Source organism: Sorex araneus, chromosome 2 (genome assembly GCF_027595985.1).
Source record: "Sorex araneus isolate mSorAra2 chromosome 2, mSorAra2.pri, whole genome shotgun sequence".
NCBI classification, from domain to species: Eukaryota; Metazoa; Chordata; class Mammalia; order Eulipotyphla; family Soricidae; genus Sorex; species Sorex araneus.
Window position 1 is genome coordinate 290,947,038 of NC_073303.1, and position 23,831 is coordinate 290,970,868.

General features: G+C 44.7%; 1 protein-coding gene across 1 annotated transcript in view; it reads left to right on the forward strand.

The window, feature by feature from the left end:
- Nucleotides 1-19,753, forward strand: part of MASP1 (MBL associated serine protease 1) — an 82,694-nt gene extending 62,941 nt beyond the window's left edge. Inside the window, exons 11-16 of the mRNA XM_055126741.1 lie at nucleotides 5,299-5,436; nucleotides 13,151-13,264; nucleotides 14,781-14,966; nucleotides 16,976-17,043; nucleotides 18,796-18,895; nucleotides 19,491-19,753. Of these exons, the coding sequence (XP_054982716.1) occupies nucleotides 5,299-5,436; nucleotides 13,151-13,264; nucleotides 14,781-14,966; nucleotides 16,976-17,043; nucleotides 18,796-18,895; nucleotides 19,491-19,681 (797 nt within the window). The 3' untranslated portion in view covers nucleotides 19,682-19,753. The remainder of the gene's footprint in view (nucleotides 1-5,298; nucleotides 5,437-13,150; nucleotides 13,265-14,780; nucleotides 14,967-16,975; nucleotides 17,044-18,795; nucleotides 18,896-19,490) is intronic.
- Nucleotides 19,754-23,831: the final 4,078 nt, after the last annotated feature.

Sequence of the window (23,831 nt, forward strand, 5' to 3'; positions counted from 1 at the left end):
GTTTTTTGTTATGCATGTGTTTTGGCTTTTTGACTGGGAAATTAGCCTTTCATTGAGCCAGAAGCTGTCCTTGATAGGAAAAAAATCACGATATTTGTCATCTAAATATCACCCAGGAAGGGAAAAGGGCAGAGCTGGTTGTGGAGGGTTCCTCTCTGACATTGCTGATCCCTTCATGGAAAGGTCTGCCATACAAAGCCTTGCATTCTGAGAGCTCAAATTAGTATGTGAGGCAGGGTCACATGCATGTAATTTCTTACTGGTGAAAGGAGTTGAATATCAAAAGGGAAAAGGAAAAGGAGGTGAAGATAGATATTACAGCCCGTAGGGCACTTGCCTTGCATGCATCTGACCCAGTGACCCAAGCTTGATCCCCTGAATCCCATATGATTTCCCTCAGCACCACCAGGAGTAATTTCTGAGTGCAGAACCAGGAATAATCCTTGAGTATCACTGGGTGTGACCCAAAAACAGAGAGAGAGGGAGAGAAAGGGAGAGAGAGAGGGAGAGAGAGAAAGAGAGAGAGAAAGAGAGAGAGAGAGACAGAGTCACATGGCTGAGCGAGATCTGAAAAGTTTAACAGAGGTATTCCTCAGTGTGCTCAAGCAGAGATGAAAGATAGAAGAGAAAACAGGGGTTTGAACTGCTGTGTGATGAGAGTGGGAGCACTGAACACTGAGAAAGACTCTCACTCGTGAAAGCTATACTCAGTCAGAGTCTGTTCTATAACCAGTGATTCTCTGGTTTATGCTATGTCAGAAACATCTGGAGTGCTTGTTTAAAATGCAGGTTCTTCCCCATGTGCAATACTGAATCAGTAGGTTTATAGGTGGACAGCATGATGTGGAAAGTGTGTTCTGGATGATGGTGAGGGTAACTGAGCTAAGGAAAGCGGAGGGAAGTGACTGGAACCATTCTGGAGATGTTCCATAAAAATCCGTCAGATTTAGTGTTTTAACAGTGCAGATGTGAAACAGAGGGATTTAAATGCCCTTGAGTGGTATATTCAGCAGGGCCTGGCATATAGATACTGTGCGCAAAATAGTGTAGGCATGGGGTCGGGGGAGTATGCACACATGAGCATGCTGGCGAGGCCACAAGAACTCTTGGGAAGTTCTTGTGGTGTGCCTTTGTGTTGGGTTTATGTATAACAATGAAAAGTTCCTAAATCATGCCTTACATTTTATGTAGCTGGTTTCAAGTATTATACTTTGTGTTGTATGACATGTCAGGTTTCTACTTTTCTCCAGCTATTTGGATCTTTGTATTGTGACATATTTAGACACACATTGAAGTGACATCAAGAGCACATTGTGACTTGGAGTGGAGGTGACACATTATTCTCTGCTTCTCCTGATAATTTTCTGCCCTACAAACTCAGTGGCTGATTGAAAGTGAGGGATGAAGAAAACAGGATTATAAGGATGGTGTTGTGCAGATACTGACAGTCATCTGAAATGGCAAAGGAGAGGGTCTGGGGAGCAGAGGAGAACAGGATTCAGTTTTGCTGTAACTGAGGAGTTTGTGAGCAATAGGTTGGAGATTGAAATATTTCAGAGGAGATGGCAGATTAGAGACATCGGTCTAAATTGTATCTACGGGGCCGGAGCCAGTGTTCTGGGACCCAGACGAGTCCCAGCAGGATGCAGTCAGTAGCCCGCACCTGAGATCTGGCCTGGTTGTGCCCAGGGACCATGAGGGCCATAGTTGATAGTGCTAGCAGCCATCAGGGCTACATCTGGAAGTGCCCAGGATCCTTGAAGTATGAGGGATGAAACTCAGGGCCTCGCAGATACTAGGGTTGTGCTTTACCACTTGATCTGTATCTTCAGACTCAACACTTTTTAAAAAATTTTGTTATACTTTATGTAATAGGGTCACAATAATGTTCAAGTTTCTAGTATTGACATACAAAGTTACAGCACACACCCACTACCAAAATGCCCGTGATCCCAATCCCCAGCCATCCCTATGTCACCTCCAACCCGCTGTTTCTTTCCTTCTCCCCCACCCCTACTATTTATTAATTGGCAACTATGGTTTTGGTGAAGAATATTATCTCCCTTAGCACCACCAGCCGAGTGCTTGAGATCCTCTACTCATGTTCCCATGTCACTCCCAGTAACCGATCATTTCCCTCTCCTCCCCAAACCACCCCCACACCACCTCAAACCCGGCACTCTCAGGTTTGAGCATTTCTAGTATTTAAGGTTTATTATACTTGGATATTCCCCATGCCCTTTCACATCTTTTATTTTTTATTATTTTTTTTTTTTTGCTTTTTTGGGTCACACCCAGCGATGCACAGGGGTTCCTCCTGGCTCTGCACTCAGGAATTACTCCTGGCGGTGCTCGGGGGGGACCATATGGGATGCTGGGAATCGAACCCGGGTCGGTCGAGTGCAAGGCAAACGCCCTACCCGCTGTGCTATTGCTCCAGCCCCACGTCTTTTATTTTTATCACAAAGCTTAAATTTTGAAATAAAAGTGTATATTTCTATATATGTGGTTCTGCTTTGCTCTTTAAATATCAAATATTGGGCCTGGAGAGATGGCACAGCAGCTAAGGCTTTTGCCTTACATGCTGGCAACCCAGATTTTATCTCCAGCACCCAATATGGTCTCCTGAGTTCTTCCAGGAGTGACCAACCCCCTGAGCACAGAATCAGGAGTAAGCCAAATGGAAAATAAAAAATGAAAGAGAAAGAAGGAAGGAAGGAAGGAAGGAAGGAAGGAAGGAAGGAAGGAAGGAAGGAAGGAAGGAAGGAAGGAAGGAAGGAAGGAAGGAAGGAAGGAAGGAAGGAAGGAAGGAAGGAAGGAAGGAAGGAAGGAAGGAAGGAAGGACAGTCAAACATATAGTCTGGGTAATAGTTCAGCAGTAGAGTCATTGCTTTGCATCTGTGAGGCCCTGAGTTCAATCCTTGGCACTGAACAAAGCCAAAGCTATACATAACCACCTCTTACACAGTGGATACATTACTCTTACCAGTATTCAAAGAGTAATCAAAGGGTATTCAAAGAGTGAAGATAATTCCTAGAGATGAAAACCATGGCAAATAAAATTGTGGAAGTTGTGTCCTTACAGTCCCAGAACGATTCTACTTCCAAGTATCGTTATAGATTTACTAAGTCTCTTAAAGACCATTGCATTTTCAAATCTTTAGAGGGGTAACACTTTCTTCTTATGTCAACTTCCAAAGGAGAAGGAAACTTGTAGAGACAGAGTCTGTTCCTTCTAGGGGGAAAGCTTACCATGGAAGAGAGAGCCAAGAGAGACTGTGGAATGAATGGGAAACAAAGAAAGTTAAAGTGCTGGGGCGGAGCGATAGCACAGTGGGTAGGGCGTTTGCCTCGCACACGACCGACCCGGGTTCGATCCCCGGCATCCCATATGGTCCCCCAAGCACCGCCAGGAGTAATTCCTGAGTGCAAAGCCAGGAGTAACCCCTGAGCATTGCTGGGTGTGACCCAAAAAGCAAAAAAAAAAAAAAAAAAGTTAAAGTGTTTAGAAGGAAAGATTTGACCATAATTTTGGAGATGAAGAGAAGGGAGAGTTGAGAAGAATTGAGAATCTCTAAAATCAAATCTCCAGAGGATTTTTTTAGTGTGAGATAAGGAATCCATAAAAGGTTTACAGAGCAGATGGATAGGAAAAAGGATAGTTGGGAGAGGTGACTCTTATGTGGCCTCTGATTACCTGCTGGGCGGAGAATGTGTATAGCGTTGAGCAGCCAACTAGAGCCTGTGAAGTGATGTTGCTGAGGGGTCTGCTGACGCTAGCAGTCCTTTCGCCTATGACTTCCCAGCCTTACTCACCAAGGAAGCAGATAGTTGACTGTGTGGATTCAGGGGCTGCACAGTAAATGTTCGGAGTAGTCATGTGGGTTAGGGTCTAGTGCAGGTTTGGGAAGAGGAAAAGCCAGAGTTGCTAAGTCAGGAGACCTCGACTCGAGGTGACACCTTGAGTCTTGTTACTAACTTGTGGAAAACTTTCAGCAAATCCATCCCTTTTCTGGGTCTCAGCTCCTTCAACTATATATCACTGTCACTGTCATCCAGTTGTTCATCGATTTGTTCGAGCTGGCACCAGTAACATCTCTCATTGAGAGACTTATTGTTACTGTTTTTGGCATATCCAATACCCACGGGTAGCTTGCCAGGCTCTGCTGTGTGGGCTCGATACTCTCGGTAGCTTGCCGGGCTCTCTGAGAGGGGCAGAGGAATCGAACTCGGGTCGGCCGCGTGAAAGGCGAATGCCCAACCACTGTGCTATCGCTCCAGCCCCTGTATATTCAACTATATATTCAGCTATATAATGAGGGGTAAATTCAAATGATCTCCAAGAGCTGTTAGCATAAGGTTCTATGTGTCTGTGCATTCAAGCCAATGAAAACAGTATAGAGACCATGCACAATTCGGGGTACGGTTTTCAAGGTGAAGAGTCTATGGCTGGAGCATGAGAAAATGTCATTAGTAAATCTTCTTGAAGAACAGCTTAAACAGCTTAAGGGGGACTGGCAGGAGAGGTTGGGGGTTCACTCTAGGCTCATGTATCTGAAAGATTATACCAAGGACTTCAGGAATAGTGATATCAAGAAGTTCAAATATCAGTGTGCGATCTCTCTTGTTTAACTCGTTTTCTAACTCCACATATTTTCCTCTACTTGTATTATAATTTCTCAGCAGACTCTACATGATTTTACAGTTGACAGATATTGACTTACAGTCAGCAGCTTAGCAACCTTAGCAAAGAAAGTTCCTCTTTTTTTCTAACAAGTTTAGCAAAATTCCCAATTCAGGTATTCACTGGTCCATCCAAACTGATAGCTCTGTCTCAACAATTGCCAAAGTCAAAGAATAAGAGACTTGTTTGTTTGTTTGTTTGTTTGTTTGTTTGTTTGTTTTGATTTTGGGCAAACCTGGCTCAGGTTCTGTGTTCAGGGATCACTCCTGACAGAACTCAGGGTGTTGGGGACTTGAACCCAGCTCTATTGCATGCAAGGCAAATGGCCTACCCACCATATTACAAGGTCTCATAGACTAATTAGTCAAGTCTCGGTCACATTCCTATCCTTACAACCAAAGATGAGGTCATCTCAACTCATTCTAGAGGGACTAGAAAGAAGAATGAGCATCAGAGGAAAACTGGGGTAGGTACAGTTAATGAAAGAGGAAATTAATACTAGACCATAAAAAGTCATGGATGCTCATTATGAATAGAGGGTGACCATCCAGGAGTTCTAGCAAAGTGTAGATAGAGCTCCAAGTCTGATATGTTCCTCCCTCCCTTGGCTATAGTGTGCGGGCTCCCCAAGATCTCACGGAAGATGATAGCGAGGATCTTCAATGGACACCCAGTTCAAAAGGGCACCATGCCCTGGATTGCCATGCTGGCCCACCAGAATGAGCAGCCTTTCTGTGGTGGCTCCCTTGTAGGTAAGTAGAAGCTGGAAGGGCTGGGGATCATGGGGCCAGGGACAAAATGGGAAGAAGGGGATTCCACCCTCTTCATAGAGACTGACTACAATTTGTTCATTAAGAGTCTGTCTATAGGGGCTGGAGCAACAGCACAGCAGATAGGGCATTTTCCTTGCATGCAGCCAACCCGGGTTCAATTCCTAGCATCCCATTCCTGAGTGCAGAGCCAGGAGTGATCCCTGTGCATTGCTGGGTGTGACCCAAAAAGAGAAAAAAAAGAGTCTGCCTATAACCTTTCATGATTTATATTGCAAACCACAATTCCTAAAAGTGAAGGGGGAGAGAGAGGGAGAGAGGAGGAAGAGAAAGAAAAGGAGGAGAAGAAGAAAAAGAAGATGGACGAGGAGAAAGAGGAGGTGGAGGTGGAAAACTGGGGACATTGTTGGTGCAAATTGTACACTGATCTAGGGATGGGTATTGGAACATTGCATGACTGAAACCCAATCATCAATAACTTTGTAACTGTGTATCTTACAGTAATTCAATTTTTTTAAAGAAGTCTGCCTAGGGTCCAGAAAGATAGGGGGTTAAGGCACATGACATACATAGGGACAGCCCCAGTTCAACACCAACACCACATGGTTCCCAGAGCATTGCTGGGTGAGACCTTCAAAAACCTCCCACCCAATGACCACCACGGTGTCCTCGCAGCACCACAACCTCAGACACTCACACTGAATCACAGGCCCAATGAGCCAGCTAAGAATTCCTAATAGGGGTCTTCTAGCCTGCTGAGCATCATTTGGGAGTGCCCCCAACACCACATAAATCAAAAACTCTCTGCACAGGTTGCAGGGCCCAAATGTATAGTATATAGAAAGAAACTTGGCTGCATACAGAAGATACATATTCTGGATGAATATGAATCATTCAAGTTGGCTCAAACAGTCATCACATACTAATGGGGTCATTTCTGGCACTTTCAGACCCTAAAACACAGGTTTCCACTCAAGACACATTGGTGACACAAAGGTAGGGGGTGCCTGGACTATAGGAACAGAGAAAATCAGGGAACTCACCCAAAGAAATTAGGGGAAGATGATTTCTAGTACCCTTGAACGCCATGTTAGGAATTTAGATGTAGGGGGGCTCCCTGATAATGCTCAGGAGCCCAGGTTGTGCAGGCTTGAAGTTTTGGTGCCCAAGCCCAACAATGAAGCTATTTTCAGACCCAGTGGTAACTGGGAGTTAACAGGACAACCCCCTGGCATTGTGGGAGTGGGGGAATATAATGCCAGGGATCAAACTTTGGGTCTCAGACATGTGAGGTATGTGCTCTAGCCCTTTAAGCTATCTCCCCAGTCCCAGTAATTTAGATTTTATCAAATGCATTAATGCAGATTTATCATCATGTCTGGAAAATTGTCTTAGGGCAATGTAAATCTGTGGAAGGGTGAATCCAGAAGCTCGGAGTTCTGAGAGTAGCTATTGCAACAGTGAGGAGAGAAGTCATTAGCCTCAGAATAAGGACAGGGACAAGGGATGGGCAAGAAACAGATTCAAAAGCATTGAGCAATAGGACTGTCTGAATCTTCTAATGAATTGGATGTGGGTGGGTGTTTGAGGGAGGGTAGGAAAGGATGGTGTCTGCTCTTCCTACCACAATGTGGTCCAAATCATCTAAGGCCCATCCCAGCTCTGTCACAAGAAAGATTTACAGAGATTTACAGTGATCTAAAGGAGGACTTCTGAAACTTTCCCACTCACAACCCCTTTTCTTCTGAGAAATTATGATGTGACCTAGGTAGGTAGATATATGAAGTACATATTTATATAAAAATCAAACATTGATAAATATGGTAAAGAAGTTAATTTTGAAATAATTTCTTTAAAAAAAAACAACTTTTCACAACCCCACATTCAGTGAACAGCATATGCTTGGGGAAAGGGGTGGAGGATGGACCGCAACCCAAAAGTGCTCAGGGGCCACTCCCGGTTCTGTGCTGCAGTGCTTAGAGGGACCATGTGATTCCTGGTATTGATCTGACGTTGACCACATGTAAGTTTTTAATCCCTGTACTATGTCTCCACTCTCTTAACCTCCTACATTCAGTTATGTGACCCCCGCCCCCCACTCCATGGCACTTTGACCCACAGTTAAAAGACTAAGATCTAGAGTCCCCATCGCTGACCCCAGACTCCGGCTACATCACAAAGGAAGAAGGTCCTCGAGGGTTCACCTGTGCTTGAGAAGCTCTTGGGCTGCTGGCCAGGCTCCTAGCATCTTCCCTCCACCAGGGCACTATGGGGGGGGGGGGCAGCTCCCCATGAAAGACCCCCCTTGAAAGATGCATAGCTGGAAGACGGCTGCAGCCTAGACATCACAGGATATATCCTTGACCCCTCTGCAAGCCTTTGATTTTTATATCCTTCCAGACACAAGGATGAAGGGTCTTATGCTCAGGAACCTCCTAAAGGGCCATGGAGAGGGTATATAAGTGAGGAGAAAATGGGGAGAGTGAGACAGGGGACAGATTCAGGCCATAAGGGCAAAAATAGAGAGGGGACGAGAGAGATAGTACAGGGTTAAGGCCAGATCCAATCCCAGGCCCCACATGGACCCCACATGCATCACCAGGTACTGCCCAGGAGTCCCCAAGCAGCACCAGATGTGGCCTGGATAATCTCCAACACCATAGGGCCCTCCAATGAACCACAGACCCAGCTGGCTGAGAATCACTGGAAGGGGCCCTGGGGCCTCCTGAGCACTGCTTGGGAGCACCCTATAAAATAGAGAACATAGGGGACTGGAGTGATAGCATAGCGGGTAGGGCGTTTGCCTTGCACGCAGCCAACCCGGGTTCAAATCCCAGCACCCCATATGGTCCCCTGAGCACCTCCAGGAGTGATTCCTGAGTGCAGAGCCAGGAGTAACCCAAAAACCAAAAAAAAAAAAAATAGAGAACATAAAAGGAGACAGAAAAGGTGAGTAAACAAGAGAACACTACAGGGAGAGTAGCACTGTTGTCCCATTGCTCATCGATTTGCTTGAGCGAGACCAGTAACGTTTCCATTGTGAGACTTGTTATGTTTTTGGCATAACAAATACGCCATGAGTAGCTTGCCAGGCTCTGCTGTGCAGGCGGGATACTCTCAGTAGCTTGCCGGGCTCTCCAAGAGTGATGGAGGAATCGAACCTGGATCGGCCACATGCAAGACAAATACCCTACCAGCTGTGCTATCACTCCAGTCCACAGGGAGAGTGAGAAATAAATAGGGCAAGAGGAAGCGCAATCGTCACCCATAAGAGGAGAGAGAAGGGGAAGGTACTGGAACTTGGCTGATAATTGCACACATACAAAAGCACAAAGTGGAATCCGTGACGTTTCTTCTTTGTTTTGTTTGGGTTTTGTTTGGGCCACACTGGACTGTGCTCAGGACTTACCCTTGACCCTGCACTCAGAGATCACTCCTGGCAGGGCTCTGCTGATCTGATGATCATACATGGGGATCAAGTCCCTTCATCCCTTGAACCTGTGCCATTTCATATCATATTAAATAAGGGATAAGGCAATGGAGAGGCCAGAATTAAGGAGAAAAGCAGTGGGAACCAAAGTGTGGAAAGAACTGAAAGAGAAGGCTGATGACCAAGAAGGGCAAAATGTAAATTAAGGCATTTCCAATTTAAAGAGAAGAAGGTAAGCCAAAGAGATGGATTATGTGGCCACAGTTTTAAGAATTAAATTCATTTCATAAGTCTTTGGTTTTTAAAGTTCAGTTTGTATTTGCATCCTCTGAGTGTCTATTCCCCATATTTTGAAATATCTTTGAAGTCAAACACTCTACCCGCCAGCAAACTACAAAATTCTCTCCTTTTGCTCTTTCCTTCCCCCATTAATCAATTGTTCATTTTCTTCATGGTTTTATTGATTGAAATTCTGTGGTTTACAATACTGGTTTCTCATGCATATAATTCCAACACCACACCCTTCACCAGTGGACACACCACCCCCTCCCAACAACTCAGCACCCTTCCTTCTCCATGCCCCCCAATTCAGTTGTGTAGAGAAGAGAGGAGTGAAAGAGGACAAAGAAAGCAGAAAAGTTGTTAAGGTAATAGAGGGAGAGGAATTCAGCACCCACACAAAGTCAGAGGAAGCCAGGCTGAGAGGCTTCGGTCAGTAATCACAGAACCATGAGGCAAGTCTTGTCTTTGGATTCAACCTGTTGTGGCATCCCTGCATTCACTAAATCCCCAGAGTCCTGCTCTGAGGCAGATCTCCTACCAAGGCACCTTCTCTCACTTGATCCATTTGGTCAGAGATCCTGCTGTGGTCAGGGATCCAAGAGACCCCAGAGAAAGGGTGGAACTTTGTGGAGCAACATCTAGAACTGGGAAGACATATCACACTGCTTCTCCCGAGAGGACCCAGAGCCTGTGCAAAAAGAGTCCAGTGCTGAGACTCTGAATTCTGACAGCCATCTGTAGCCCTGGTGCCTTTCTCTCTGCTCAACTCACCCTGGTTATCACTCTGGATTCAGTTAAGGATTTGGTATCTGCTCCGCCTAAAGGATGACCCAAAGTCTAATCTTTGAGTAAGCAACGGGCAGACACGTATCCGTTTAATAAAAAGGATCACAAAGATAAGACAAATACAGTGGACTGGCTCTCAATAGATCTGAGTCTGGTCCTGATGCTGCTACTTATTTCCTGGGTACCCTTGATACCTCTGTTTTCCTCTCATCCTTGGGACCCAAATCTATGAAATAAAAGGATTGAAACTTGTCGTAGAAAACTATAGAAAAGCTGGGGGCAATTTTTAAAGTATGTCTGTGCCTGAGCCCTACTCCCATGACTTAGGTCTAATTTTAGATTCAAACACTGATTTTTGTTTTTGTTTTAATTGCCTGGGTAATTCTAATGTATACTGGATATAAAGATGAATCCTGATATCAGGAGTCTTTAAGGTTCAGTGTGCATAAAAATTAAATATAGAGAATTGGGGGCGTGGAATAAAAATATTTTTCTGGAGACCGGAGACATAGTACAATGGGTAGGCAACCCTGGGTTTGATCCCTGGCATCATATATTGTAGGATATCATTGGTTTGTCCTTTCTCCCTTGCTACAGAGAGCTTAAGTTTTTTGGGTGATACCCATCACAGTGCTCCTGAAGCACCTCCATTGCTCTGTGTTTATTGGAATGTAGCTCTAAACATTTTAGAGTAACATTGGTATGCCCTGTTCCCCTTGCCACAGGCAGCTTAGGTTTATCACAGTGCTCCTGAGGCACTTCCATTCCACTGTGTTTATCTGTAAGCTCTTCTCTGTGCTCTCTTCCCCATCAGGTCTATCACCTTTTCCCCCTAATCAGACTCTGTTAACTTGTAAGGTTAGATTCCTCAGACATCTATGATTTTATATATATGAGTGAAATATTGCCTTTCTTCTCTCCTTATGTGTTTTGAATAGTTTAGTTTAAAGCAATGTCCTTTTTGTATGGACAAAGGAAGACAGTTAATATTATGCTTTTGTAGCTTGGGATTTAGTTGGTTTCTAATATTATTCACTCCCAGTTATTGGCTTTCTCAACTTAAGCCTCAGTTGCCTTTAGTTCCTAGCACTCCAAAAGCAGGGTCCTGACGAGGGACTGAAGGGACCCAGGGCAAGCTGTGAGCTAACCTGGCTTCAAAATGGGCCAGGCCAAAGTGCCACTATACTCAACTATAAGTTAAGAGCTTGGTCATGGACAAATGCTGTCATGATCCAAAAGTAATGAGGAGATAAGACCCTGCTAGGGAGAGAAAAGACTACTCTGGCCTGAGCGCTGTAGTCTGAGATTGAGATCGCCCCAGGAGAGCAATTCTATAAGCTTAATGTATCTCTTACTGTGTCCATACAAAATTATTAATATTATGAATGTCTATATGTTTGTTGGACTAAGGAGAGGAGAAATACACACCCATAGTTAGAATTTCAGTCTTGGGAGAGTCGTCTTGCTGAATGAGTGTCTGTCCTAGGAGAAGCATCCCCTGAGGGAAAGAACTTTAACCCTATTGACTGTGACCATACCTAGGTGTAAGCCCCAATCCCTCATGCTTTGGGATTTAACTAGGCTGTAAGAGTGGGCTGGGGGATCGGGATCCAGATCCAGAGCCGAGAGGAGAAGGAGAATGAAAGAGGCAGAAGGAGATTGATGAGAGATCGAGAAGGGGAATGGGGGAGTAGCATGAAGGAGGGAGAAGCAGGAGGAGAATCAGAGGAGAGAGAGAGAGAGAGAGAGAGAGAGAGAGAGAGAGAGAGCACTGCTGCCCTTACACATCTGGTGTCCCTGGATGTAGGATATCATTGGTTTGTCCTTTCTCCCTTGCTACAATATATGGTCCCTCAAGACCACCGGGAGTGATCTTGGGTTGTCTGGAACTCACCAATCCATGGGTTTAAGCTAATAACCTCAAGGCCACAGTAGTAATTTAGTGGGTAAGAGACTTGCCTTGCATTCAGTCCACTCCGGTTTTATTCCTGGCACCACGTATAATCACCAGGAGTGATCCCTGAGTGCAGAGCCAGGAGTAAGTCATGAGCACTTCCGGGTGTGGCCCCTGCCCAAAAGAGATAATATCTTCTTTAAGATGTTAGCCCAGAACTCTCATTCACCACTTCTGGGGATATTTTTGAGCTCAACTTCTATGGAAAACAGTATGAAGATTTCTCAAAACAATAAAAGGCACAGAGCTCCTCTATGACATAGGGACACCCCCAAGCATGCCCAATCCAACTTAGATCACTGGCATCCCACATGGTCCCCAAATACTGCTACTTCTTGTTATCAACTCTCAAAACACAAAGGCACTGACAAGAAAGGACATAGACACATCTATGTTCATTACAGGATTTCGTACAATAACCAGGACGTGGAAGCAACTCAAATGTCCAATGACACATGAATGGATAAAGAAGTTGTAGTGTATATATACACAGTGGAATTCTATGCAACCACAAGGGAAAAAAATGAAATCATACAGTTTGCTATAACTTGGATGGAACTATAGGGCTAATAAGTCAAAAGGACAAACAGCAGATGACCTCACTCTGTGCTGTTTAGATAAAACAAGAAAAGACACTATCTACTAATAACAAATTTCGGGTGCTGGAGTACTAACTGCAGGTACCAGATTGAGAGGAGTAGGTGAATAATGGGAAGTGACGTGGGGGCCTTCAAGGGGCTCTGTGTGTGTTGTGGTGGGGATGAGACAAGGTAACTGTTTATAGCAAGACAATGAATGGCAGCACTACTTATAAACACATAACCCAAACTACAGTAAATAAAAAACAAAAGAGATCAACTAAAGTTAAAATAAGCAGATGAAACCACAGGTAACCATATCTCATCTTAAGAACAGCATCTTGGGGCTAAAGAGATAGTACAGCAGGTAAGGCGCTTGCCTCACATGTTATCCCCTCCCCCAATCCCCTCCTCCCCCAACCCCCCTCCCCCACCACGTTCCATTCCTAGTATCCCATATGGTTCCCAAAGCACTGCCAGGATTAATTCCTGAGTGTGGAATCAGGAGTAACCTCTGACCATGGCCTCGGACCTGTGGCACACGATGGAGACAACTCCCTTGGAGTAGCATAAAGACCTCTGAGGACACAGTGGGATGCAGGACGGGTCAGTACAGACAAATGTGTGTGTGTGTGTGTGTGTGTGTGTATGTGATTCCTTTATCAGGCTCCAGGTGGATTGTGACTGCCGCCCATTGCCTGCACCAGTCACTTGATCCAGAGGAACCAATCCTGCATGATTCATACTTGCTCAGTCCTTCTGACTTCAAAATCATCTTGGGTGAGTGAGGGGAAAGCTGATTCTTGAAGCCAGTTGTGGTCTGGGGGTGAGGTGTGCTTACACACCCAGTCATCAGGGAAGGGCACCTGAGATAAAAACAAACAAACAAAACAAGCCAGGACAGGTGTCCAGGGTCAGTCCAGTCCTATTAACTGGAGTTTTGAAAGCAGAGGCTATCATTTTCAGGTAGCGGGATCAGGAAGAGTCAGACAAGGCTAGACCTCCATCTCTATAATGATGAGACAGAGTTCTGTCTAGAGCCATTTCCAAAGATGCTGCAGGCTTCTATGAATCTGTGGTTTCAATGAATTATATACAAATAATCCAGGTTTGCCCTCTTGTTTGTAAAATCAAGACCACCAGCTGAGTTCATTCAATTCAATTACTGACACCATGCCAGGAGCTAAGGATTACATATAATTAAGTTGCAAAAAAAAAAAAAAGGAGTTTGTAGTCTAATAAAGGAATAAATAATTAACACAAACAGTCTAGAGTCACTGGCGTCCCAGCTCGGGGTGCATAATTTCTCTACTGTCTAGGACTCCTCTCTCTCTCTCTCTCTCTTTCTCTCTCTCTCTCTTTCTGTCTCTCTCTCTCTCTCCCCTCCCTCCCTCTCTCCTCCCTCCTCCCTCCCTTGCCCCTTTCTGCTCCTCCCTCTTCCTTCTGTCCTCTCCTCTCCTTTCTTCTCCTCTCTTCCGCTTTCCTTTTTTCTCTCTTCTCTCTCTATTTCCTAAATAAGACTATTGACTTCAATAAACAATAAAACACAATCACAGAGCCCATTGAAAGAAGTTTGGAGGTAGAAAATTCTATAGGAGAGAAACAGATAAAGTGTCATACAAGCTCAGAGGAAAATGATATCTAGCTGTAGAATCTAATCAGAATGACTTCATAAAAGAGGCAACCCAGGGATGGAGCCATAGCACAGCGAGTAGGGCATTTGCCTTGCATGAGCTGGCCCAGGTTCGATCCCCAGCATCCCATATGGTCTCCCGAGCACCACCAGGAGTAATTCCTAAGTGCAGAGACAGGAGGAAACCCTGAGCATTACCGGGTGTGACCCCCCAAAAAAAATGAAAATAAAATGTTTTAAAAAGGGGATTGGAGCTATAGTACAGTGAGTAGGGCATTTGCCTTGCAGAAGGCTGACCCGGGCTCGATTCCCAGCATCCCATATGGTCCCCCGAGCACCACCAGGACTAATTCCTGAATGCAAAAGCCAGGAATGACCCCTGTGCATTCCCGGGTGTGACCCCAAATATAAAAATAAATAGAATTTTTTTAAAAAGAGGCAATCCATGACACAGCATTGAAGAGTGAGTACATGGTTTGAACATGTGATGGGCATCAAAATGAGGATTATAAATAACAGGATTTCCGTGGACATGGGGTATAGTGGAATAAAAGAGCCAAGGTGGGTGAGTGGCAGGAAAAGGTACAAGTCAGGGAAGAGAGTGTGACCCTATCCTGCATGACTTCATTGTCTCTGTCCCTCTCGTGTCTCCCTCCTGTCCAGGAAAGCACTGGAGGCTCCGTTCAGATGAAAATGAGCAGCATCTCAAGGTCAAACACATCTTCCTCCATCCCTCCTATGACCCCAGCACGTTTGAGAATGATGTGGCTTTAGTGGAGCTGTTGGACCGTCCAAGGCTGAACAACTTTGTGATGCCCATCTGTCTTCCTGAGGGGCCCACACAGGAAGGTACCCCTCCCTACCCATGCTCTCACCTCTCAGAGCAGCTGGCGCTTCTTCAGAGGCTTCTAGTGTTGCAGAGATGCCAGTACCCAGCTGATGGGGTCCTTGTGATTTCTCAGCTGACACTTCCTTGCTACCCTCCACAAATCAGAAGTCATTCCAAGGCAGCGTTAACGGTAATACCGTAGTGCCACCATAGACTGGCTCACTATTACCAGTAGTACATCTGTCAATAGAAAAATGGAAACCTTCCCAGTTACTGTAATAGAGACAACTTAACATCAGGTATTGGAGGGACAGAGAAATAGAAGAGAAAGACTGAGACTCTAGAGATATAGTATTTGCAGAAAGAAACAACCACCTCTAGAGCTGGGGGGTGAAAGAGAAGAGGAAGCTGAGGAAAGGACACAGTAGAGGGGAACTTGAAATTCTGTGTAAGAGGCATCATGCTGACAGTGCCAGAGAAAACAGCTGGAACCAGTCACCACTGCCAGGTGAGGAACCAAGGCTAGTAATGCCAAAAGTAAGAACAAAATATCCTGACAGTGCTCCTGACCTTGAGGAGGCCCTAGGCAGAGGAGAATTCCATTTCAGCTTCTCATCCGCAGCATTACAAAGCAGAGTGTAGGAGCATATGTTTGGAGCTTCGGGGCACCAGCTTAATCACCAGCACAGGTTTCAGTCCTCTTGCTCCACTTCCTACTTGTGTGACCTTGAGGAAGATGCTAAACCTCAGTCTCCTATTTGTGATGTTTAAGTGAAATCATTAACTCTAACATATACAATACAGAGTAAGCGAATCTCCAGAGCCGTGAGCTTCATTTTTATTTTCTTTGAACACTGCAACAATGGTGGAGGGAAGCCATCTACTGGGATTAGGAGGGGAGGGCGAGTATTATGTATAAAATGCTATCAGTAACAGTACTGTAAATCATGGAGCCAAAAGTTATTTTTTCGAAAGTGTCTTTCATAGAGGCAGACTGGCAGGTGAGAGGGAAACAGGGGACAGTGATGGAGGGAGGTGGACACTGGTCAAGGGGTTGGTGTTGGAACATTGTATGCCTGATACCCAATCATGAATAATTTTGTAATCTGTGGTGGCTAAATAAAAAAAGTTTTAAGAGGGAAAATAATTTTTAACCTCTTCTAAATTCAGAGCTTGCCTTGCCACAACTAACCTCCTTTAGTTCAGAAAACCTATTTTTCAAATAGCCAAAAGTTCAGGATATAGAACAATCTTAATTATAGAACATCAGTGGGGGCTGGAGAGACAGTTCAGCGGGCAGAGTGTTTGCTTTGCACACGGCTGACCTGGCTTCAATCTCTGGCATTCTATATGGTCCCCGAAGCACTGTCAGGAATGATTCCTGAGTGCAAAGCCAAGAATATTGTCAGGTGTGGCATTGCTTGGTGTGCCCATCAATGGATGAAATTGATAAATTGTGGTATGTACATATGATGGGGAAAAATTGTTCTTTGGGCCACACCCAGCTGAGCTCAGGTATTGTTCCCAGATTAGTATTCACGGAACCCTTCTGATGTTGCCAGAACTCAACCCAGGTAAGCCAGGTATACTGCAAGCACTTTAACTCCTATACTTATGGAGGCCGCAAAGAAGGGGAGTGAGTGAAGTTTTAAAGGCAGAGTAGCATAATGTAGACGAGGCTGAACATTTTATTTATTCACAGTTACTGACTGAGCCCCTAGAGTGCTGTTAGCACTGGGATTCAGCATTAAACAAGAGAGATGAGGCCACAGCCCTCGTGGCACGTTGGTTCTGTGCTTATTGGACAGAGAGGCTGTGGGACAAATAAGCCAGTTCGTGTCTCACAGACACAAATGATGCTGCAGATAACTTCTAGCCAGAGTTTTTCTCCTTTCCAGGGTACTTTTCCCTGCCAGGCCAAATTCAGCACTTCCTCCAAAGGCAGAGGCTGATGAAACTGCAGAATATAGTCCTCTGATACCCCCACAGACAGCCTTATCTGCTCTCACTGCTGTTTTCTCTCTTCCAGGGGCCATGGTCATCGTCAGTGGCTGGGGAAAACAGTTCTTGCAAAGTTTCCCAGAGACCCTGATGGAGGTGAGTTCAATGGATAGTGTCTTAGGTTGGATGCTCCTGTTCCTGTGGCCCTCCGGGAGTTGGACAGTCCAGTAGGGAATAGAGAGAGAGGTCTCCCTGGGTTCAGGAAACAGGCTCACTTCCAAAGTTCACTAGGAATTAGAATTCCAAAATGTTTGGACTGTTTGCGTTAGGGGGCTCAACCATTCATCCTTTCATGCATTAACTCCCACATTTTTATCTGGTGCCCCCGGTGCCAGATATTATACTAGCTAGGGATACTGAGGAGTAATAGGACAGATCTGGTCCCTAGCCTCCTGAGACTTAGAGTCAAATGGGGAGACAGAAAGTCATTATCATTGTGATTAGCATGATGAAGAAGTGATGAAGAAGTACAGGTGCTCCAGAATGAATAATAAGCCATGTGACCTCATCTGAAGGGACTCAGAAGGGCTGCCCAGGGAAAGAGAGACTTCAACTACCCTGAATAACAGGTGGAGATTAGTTACATACTTGGGGAGAAATGCTGACCTCACTTCCTTTCCTACTTATCTGGAAAGACCCCAGAGGGAGAGGAATAGCCTCAATTCCCCTCCCAATATGTGTTATACTTTAGGGACACAGGCCTTGGGTTTGATTGAATGAAACTCATCTTTCCTTATTGTATTCCGGAAATCTACTCCAACATTTACCCCAAAGCTGGCATAAGTACAGTAATCATCACAATTTTTTACTTTCCTATGTCAATATAACATCTCACTTAAAAAAAATCTTCCTTAAGTACCAACTATGCAGCAAGTTATGTAAGAGAGAAATGGATACGGTACAGGACCAGTGTCCAAAAGTTCAGAGTTCTGTAAGAGCAAGGAGTAAATGCTCACTGCATGCTCACTCCATGTGATTCCATATGATTTTGCAGAGTCTCAGAGATCATACAAATGCTGATCAAGTTTTATGTCCCATGTCTATAGCAGACAGTAGTTGGGGGTGGAGGAGGGGGGATGGGTGGTAAAAAGTCAAACAGACTTCACATATATCTTGATTACATGAAATAATGCAAGAGATAGGCAAGAATCATTCTCTTCATTTTATAAAGAGAAGTGAAGTCCAAAGAGATTAAATATCTATTCCAAGGTCACAAAGCAGAGCCAGAACCAGGCCAGTCATGAGAGTGTGTATTGAAAATGGTCTCTATATTCTCCTCTCAGTGTTTACTTTTAAATTTTTGCTTATTTATTTGTCATTGGAGGTATTGAGCTATACCTAGCAGTATTCAGGGCCCATTTCTGGCTTTGTATTCATTAGTGGCTCTTGGTGATGCTCAGGGGAATATATATGGTGCCAAGGATTCAAACCAGAATCTCAACTGACATGATTGCATGCAAAGCAAGTGACTTACCTCCTGGACTATCTCTCAGGTCCCAGTGTTGATTTTAGTTTATTTGGTTTGCTTTGGTTTAGTTTTGGGGCCACAGCCAATGATGCTCAGAGGTTACTCCTGGCTCTGCACTCAAAGATCACTTCTGGCAGTGTTCTGTGGACCATATGGGATGCTGGGAATTGAACCCAGGTTGGACACATGCAAGGGAATTCCCAACCTGCTGAATTGTCTCTCGAACCCTGACCCCAGTGTTGATTTTTCAAAAATATATATATACCATTAAGCATTTCCCCAGGCTGCTAATAACAGGTTAATCCAATAGAGAAGAACTTGTTCAAAGATCAGGGCCACCTCAGGCAGCATGGTGGACCAACAATGGCCCTGTGTTCCAGATTGAAATCCCAATCGTTGGCCATCACATCTGCCAGGAGTCCTATGTCCCGCTGATGAAGAAGGTGACCTGGGACATGATCTGTGCTGGGGAAAAAGAAGGTAAGTCAAAAGGTTGACACGAGGGGGCTAGAAAGATAATATATAAGGTAGGTCACTTACCTTGCATGTTCTCTCCCCTCTACTCCATATAGTCCCCTGGACCCCACCAGCAGTGCCAGGAGTAAGCCCTGAAAACTGCTGGGTGTGGCCCCCCAAAATAAAGCAATCAACAACAACAATGAAAAAGAAGTTGGTGTGACATAATGTTCTGCAGGAGAGTGGTTCTGAGCCCAGATGAAAATCTGATTCTGACAGGAGGGGTTGGGGCGTGGGGGGGGACACGTGTGAAGAGATAGAGAAAGAGGAGGACATTCATGAGGAGAAAAATCATGTCAGAGATAAGTACTAAGAAATTCCGTTATTTCACTCTCCAAGACTGATTTTCTCCACCGTGAAACCCTCTATGAAACGACAGCCCCTCTGAAATGGGAAGAGGCCAACCTAGCGCTTACTCATTGCCCGTTTGTATCAAACGGTCTGTTGCGCCCTCTAGTGCCCTATTAGCAGACTACGAACCAGATAAGGGAAGAAGAAATTACCTTTGGGACAAGGGAAGAGACTCTTCAACCTCATTTTTTATTTTTTTGTCCACTAGGAGGCAAAGACGCATGTGCAGGTGATTCCGGGGGCCCTATGGTAACCCTGAATAACAAGACGGGCGAGTGGTATCTAGTGGGCACGGTATCCTGGGGCGTGGACTGTGGAAAGAAGGACCGCTATGGTGTGTATTCCGACATCTATCACAACAAGGACTGGATCCAGAGAGTCACCAAGATGAGCAACTGAACTGTTTCTCATCCCCTGTTCTGCTGGTCAGAGGCAGTCAGTAGCAGAGCATAATTATCTGATACAAGATGCCCCTGCAACCTCCTCATTCATCTCGTCCTTCTCTACCCAACAAGAAAGGACCAGTGGAAGGAAGCCTAGTCCCCTACGCCTATTTCGTGAGCACACAGGGCTAAATCCAGGCACTGTCACTTTCTTTGCAACACTGGCAGAAAATTAGCCTCTTTGGACCTAGTCTGTGTTATGGAAGCTGCATATCTGACCTACCTCATAGAAGTATGATTAGAATCCAATTGATTAATATGTCATTAGCATTTAGCACCAAACAGGCACAAACTGAGAGCTCAAAATATGGTTGAACATAAGGGCATGTGGCTATGGGCAAGTGAGGTTTTCTTACAAATCCTGGCTGTGCCCTAGGGTTGATCAGAGATGTAGCCTTTTTCTCAGCCTTAAGAATCTCTTTTTTCTGAGCACCGGGTCTCTAGGATCTATTACCATCCTTCACCTTTCCAATCTCCAGTAAGAAAAAAAGCAAAAGACTTAAGTTCTTGGTTTATGGCATGTTACATTTCTATGCACTTATAGTTCCCAAAGAAGCAGGGAAGGAGATTAGGAATGGGTGGTAGGAAGTCAGACACCAAGTTCTTGAAATAGCGCTACCCTCCACACCCTAAGTGACTCTATTCATGTCCTTTACCTCATTTCAAAGGATCCTACAAGCTGTGGCAACCCAGGATCCAATGAAGCCATTTTTTTTCCCTGATAAATTCAAGCCAAAGAAACCAAAAGACAAAATTTACCTCAGACTCAGTAGAGTTTTGATGCAGATAAAATGCTACTACTGCAGCTGCACCCCATATCTGCCTCGCCTGATTTCCCAAGAGCATGGTCCATGCCAAATGCTAGCAAAGTTATTTAAGTGTTTTCTACAGAGAATCATTCCATCTCCAAGAGCCTCCTCTTCGTTCAAGGAGTTTCCAGAGTCTTGATCCCCTGCAGATATCTAAGACGCGTGCCCTCTGCGGAATGTACAATTCCTTGTTTGCCATTTTATCAAAAGTTGTCTTCATGAGAACTTGGGGTTCTCAGTCTGCATGGCAGTTGCTAGAATCTTGCAACCAAGTCCCTTGTTGAAAGGCGCTGAGGAGAGAGATCTTAGAGTTGCAAAGCCCGATGAATGTCCAGGGAGAGCAATGCGAGCCCACTTCTGGTCCTCTGAACAAAATTTTTCTACCTCTCTGTGTCCTCTTGCTCAGTCTGTAATGGGAAGATGGCAATGGTCTATCTACGCTAGCAGACATTTGCCAAGCAAAGCTTTTGTTTCTCTTTCCAAACCAGAGGAGAATTTCAGCCGAAGTCTTAGAACGAAGGCATCCCAAAACACTTTCCCATTTCCGGACATTGCCTGAGCACTCCCGTATGCCCAGCTGTGCTCACTACTACTGGAAACTACTGAAATGAGGAAAATATGATTCATAATGTCTAAGAGCTCCTAGAGGAAGAACTGACACATTCACAAGAAACTGCCATGCAACGAAATGAGTGTTGCCAAGTGCTGTGTTTTGATGCCGGCATGCTCACACTGGGAAGCCCTCCGTCTTCCCAGAAGAGGCCATTCTGATAGGGAGGCATGAAGGAAACTGAGGAAGCCTCCCAGGAAGATGGGGTTGGATCTGAGCCTTAAAAGCGAATGTGGCATTTCTGTAGATAAAACAGAGGGAGGGCCTTCTACAAGGAAGGAGAAACAAGAATAAATGTTCTCTTAGACGTTCTTTCCATTGCACTATATTCTCACAAAACAACACCTCCTATAAAACACTGTTCTGATTCTGGGATCAAAACCAACATCTAAGAGAGCTTTTTCTTCCTGAAGCAAAACATTTACAGGACTTGAAACAGCCTTAGGGTGGATGTACAAATAATGATTTCTGGCTGCACCCAGTTAATCCTGTTTACTCTTTCAATGGTAACGTCACCCTTATTCTGGGGAACTATTAGATGATCTTGAGTTTCCACTTCTTTCAATCTACCAGCAATTACTAGGTAGACCCGGTGCTGCTGCTATGACCCAAGAAACCTAAGTCTCTCAGGCAGACAGAGAAGCAGAGGGCTGTAACTCTACAACCTCATTATATGACCAACATTTTTAGAGATGGAAAACTCACTACCTCCGAATGTAATCCATTTCAAGTTTAAAATGTGTCACCTCTGAGAAAGGTTTTTCTTGAATACAACCAAACTCTACCAAACTACAACATAATAACATAAGCGAAAAATTATGGTTCTGGGGCAGAGCGACAGTACAATGGGTAGGATGCTTGCCATGCGTACCTTTGACCCAGGTTGAATCCCCAGCACCACATACAGTACCCTCAGAACCCCATCAGGAGTGATCCCAGAACACAGGGTCTAGAGATCCCCTGAGCACAACCAGGTGTGTGGCCAAAATAAAAAAAATCCAAAAATAAATAAATAAAATCTGCCGGAGTCCAGCTCCGGCATGAAGACCACCGACTCAGAGATGATGCATTGACCAGCAGCTATGGAGGCTGAAGGCCCCGTTTATTCTCAAGCAAGCAGTTTTATATTATTTACATACCTTGGCCCAGGCACGTAGCCAAGTCAAAAGATGCTCTCATGAGTTAGACATATTTTGTGTTTGTCTCAAGATGTTCTCATTAAAAATACCAAGTCAAATTATTCCCAAGGTTACTTAGAGCACGAGAAGTATGTACGTGCAGGATGTGTCCTGCTTATCTTGCTGGTAGGTTTTACCTTCAAGGCCCCTCTTTCAAGAGGCCCTCTGCACAGGACTCTCCCAAGCCCCCAGTGCAGGTCATACAAAGTTCATTGTCCCACGCTGGTCTCTAGTCTCTAGTCTATGTGCTCCAAGCAATCCCACTACAAAAATCCATTATTCAATACCAAGAATGTTATTACTAGTAATAATTATTATACCTTATTTCATTGGCAATGCATATTATTATTCTTCTGGGTGACTTTGTTTCAATAAACATCTATATTGAATCAAAGCAAGTGAGTCCCTTTTGGTTTGTATATTTTCCATGTGTTAATGATTCCTGTGAGTTGATCCATCCACCATTATTTTAGTGAATCCAATTAGAATCACTATACATTCATGAAGAGAGACAAAAACTATGATGGGGAGACAGTCTCATAAGTTTTTTAGGTCAATTCAAATGAAGTGCCTTACTTTATTGTTCCTGCAAGCTATCAAAATATCCCAGGATGCCAATGTTTCAGTACCCAAATTATGCCATGATTGTTACCCACACCCAAAATAGAAGAAAACAGTTTTCATTCAAATCATATGTTCAATGTTTGGTTTGGAAAACCTGGTGTAGCTTATAAGTAAGTAAAGTATAGATACAAATACTTTCCTCCTGCCATGAATTAATCTTGTTCTCTAATTTCAGAAATCATGGAATCACCACTATTAACAAGCCCTTAAGAAAAGATACTCAGCGGGGCTGGAGCAATAGCACAGTGGGTAGGGCGTTTGCCTTGCATGCGGCCGACCCGGGTTCGAATCCCAGCATCCCATATGGTCCCTTGAGCACCGCCAGGAGTAATTCCTGAGTGCAGAGCCAGGAGTAACCCCTGGCCAGGGTGTGACCCAAAAAGCAAAAAAAAAAAAAAAGATACTCAGTGAGGCTGGAGCGATAGTACAGTGGATAGGGTGCTTGCCTTGCATGCAGCCCACCTATGTTCAACCTCAAGCATCACATACTATCTCCTGAGCATCACCAGAAGTGATCTCTGAGTAGAGAGCCAGGAGTAACTCCTGAGCACTGCTGAGTATGTCCCCCAAACTAAAACAAAAACAAAACATAAAAGCACACAGAGTCTGGAGAGATAGTATAGCAGGCAGGGCACTCTGCCCACCCAGGTTTGATCCCCAGCATCCCATCTGGTCCTTGAACACTGCCAGGAATAATTCCTTTGTGCAGAGCCAGAAGTAACCTCTGAGCATCATCAAAAAGTAAAAAAAGAAAAGTGTGGCAAAAATTGGGGAAGAAACATTCGTGAGTGCTCATGAGGTAGTGTTGGTGGCTAATCTGGTTCCAGAATGGGCTCTGAAATCAAGAGTCATAGGCTCCAGTGAAGCTTAAGTTGAAACCCTCAT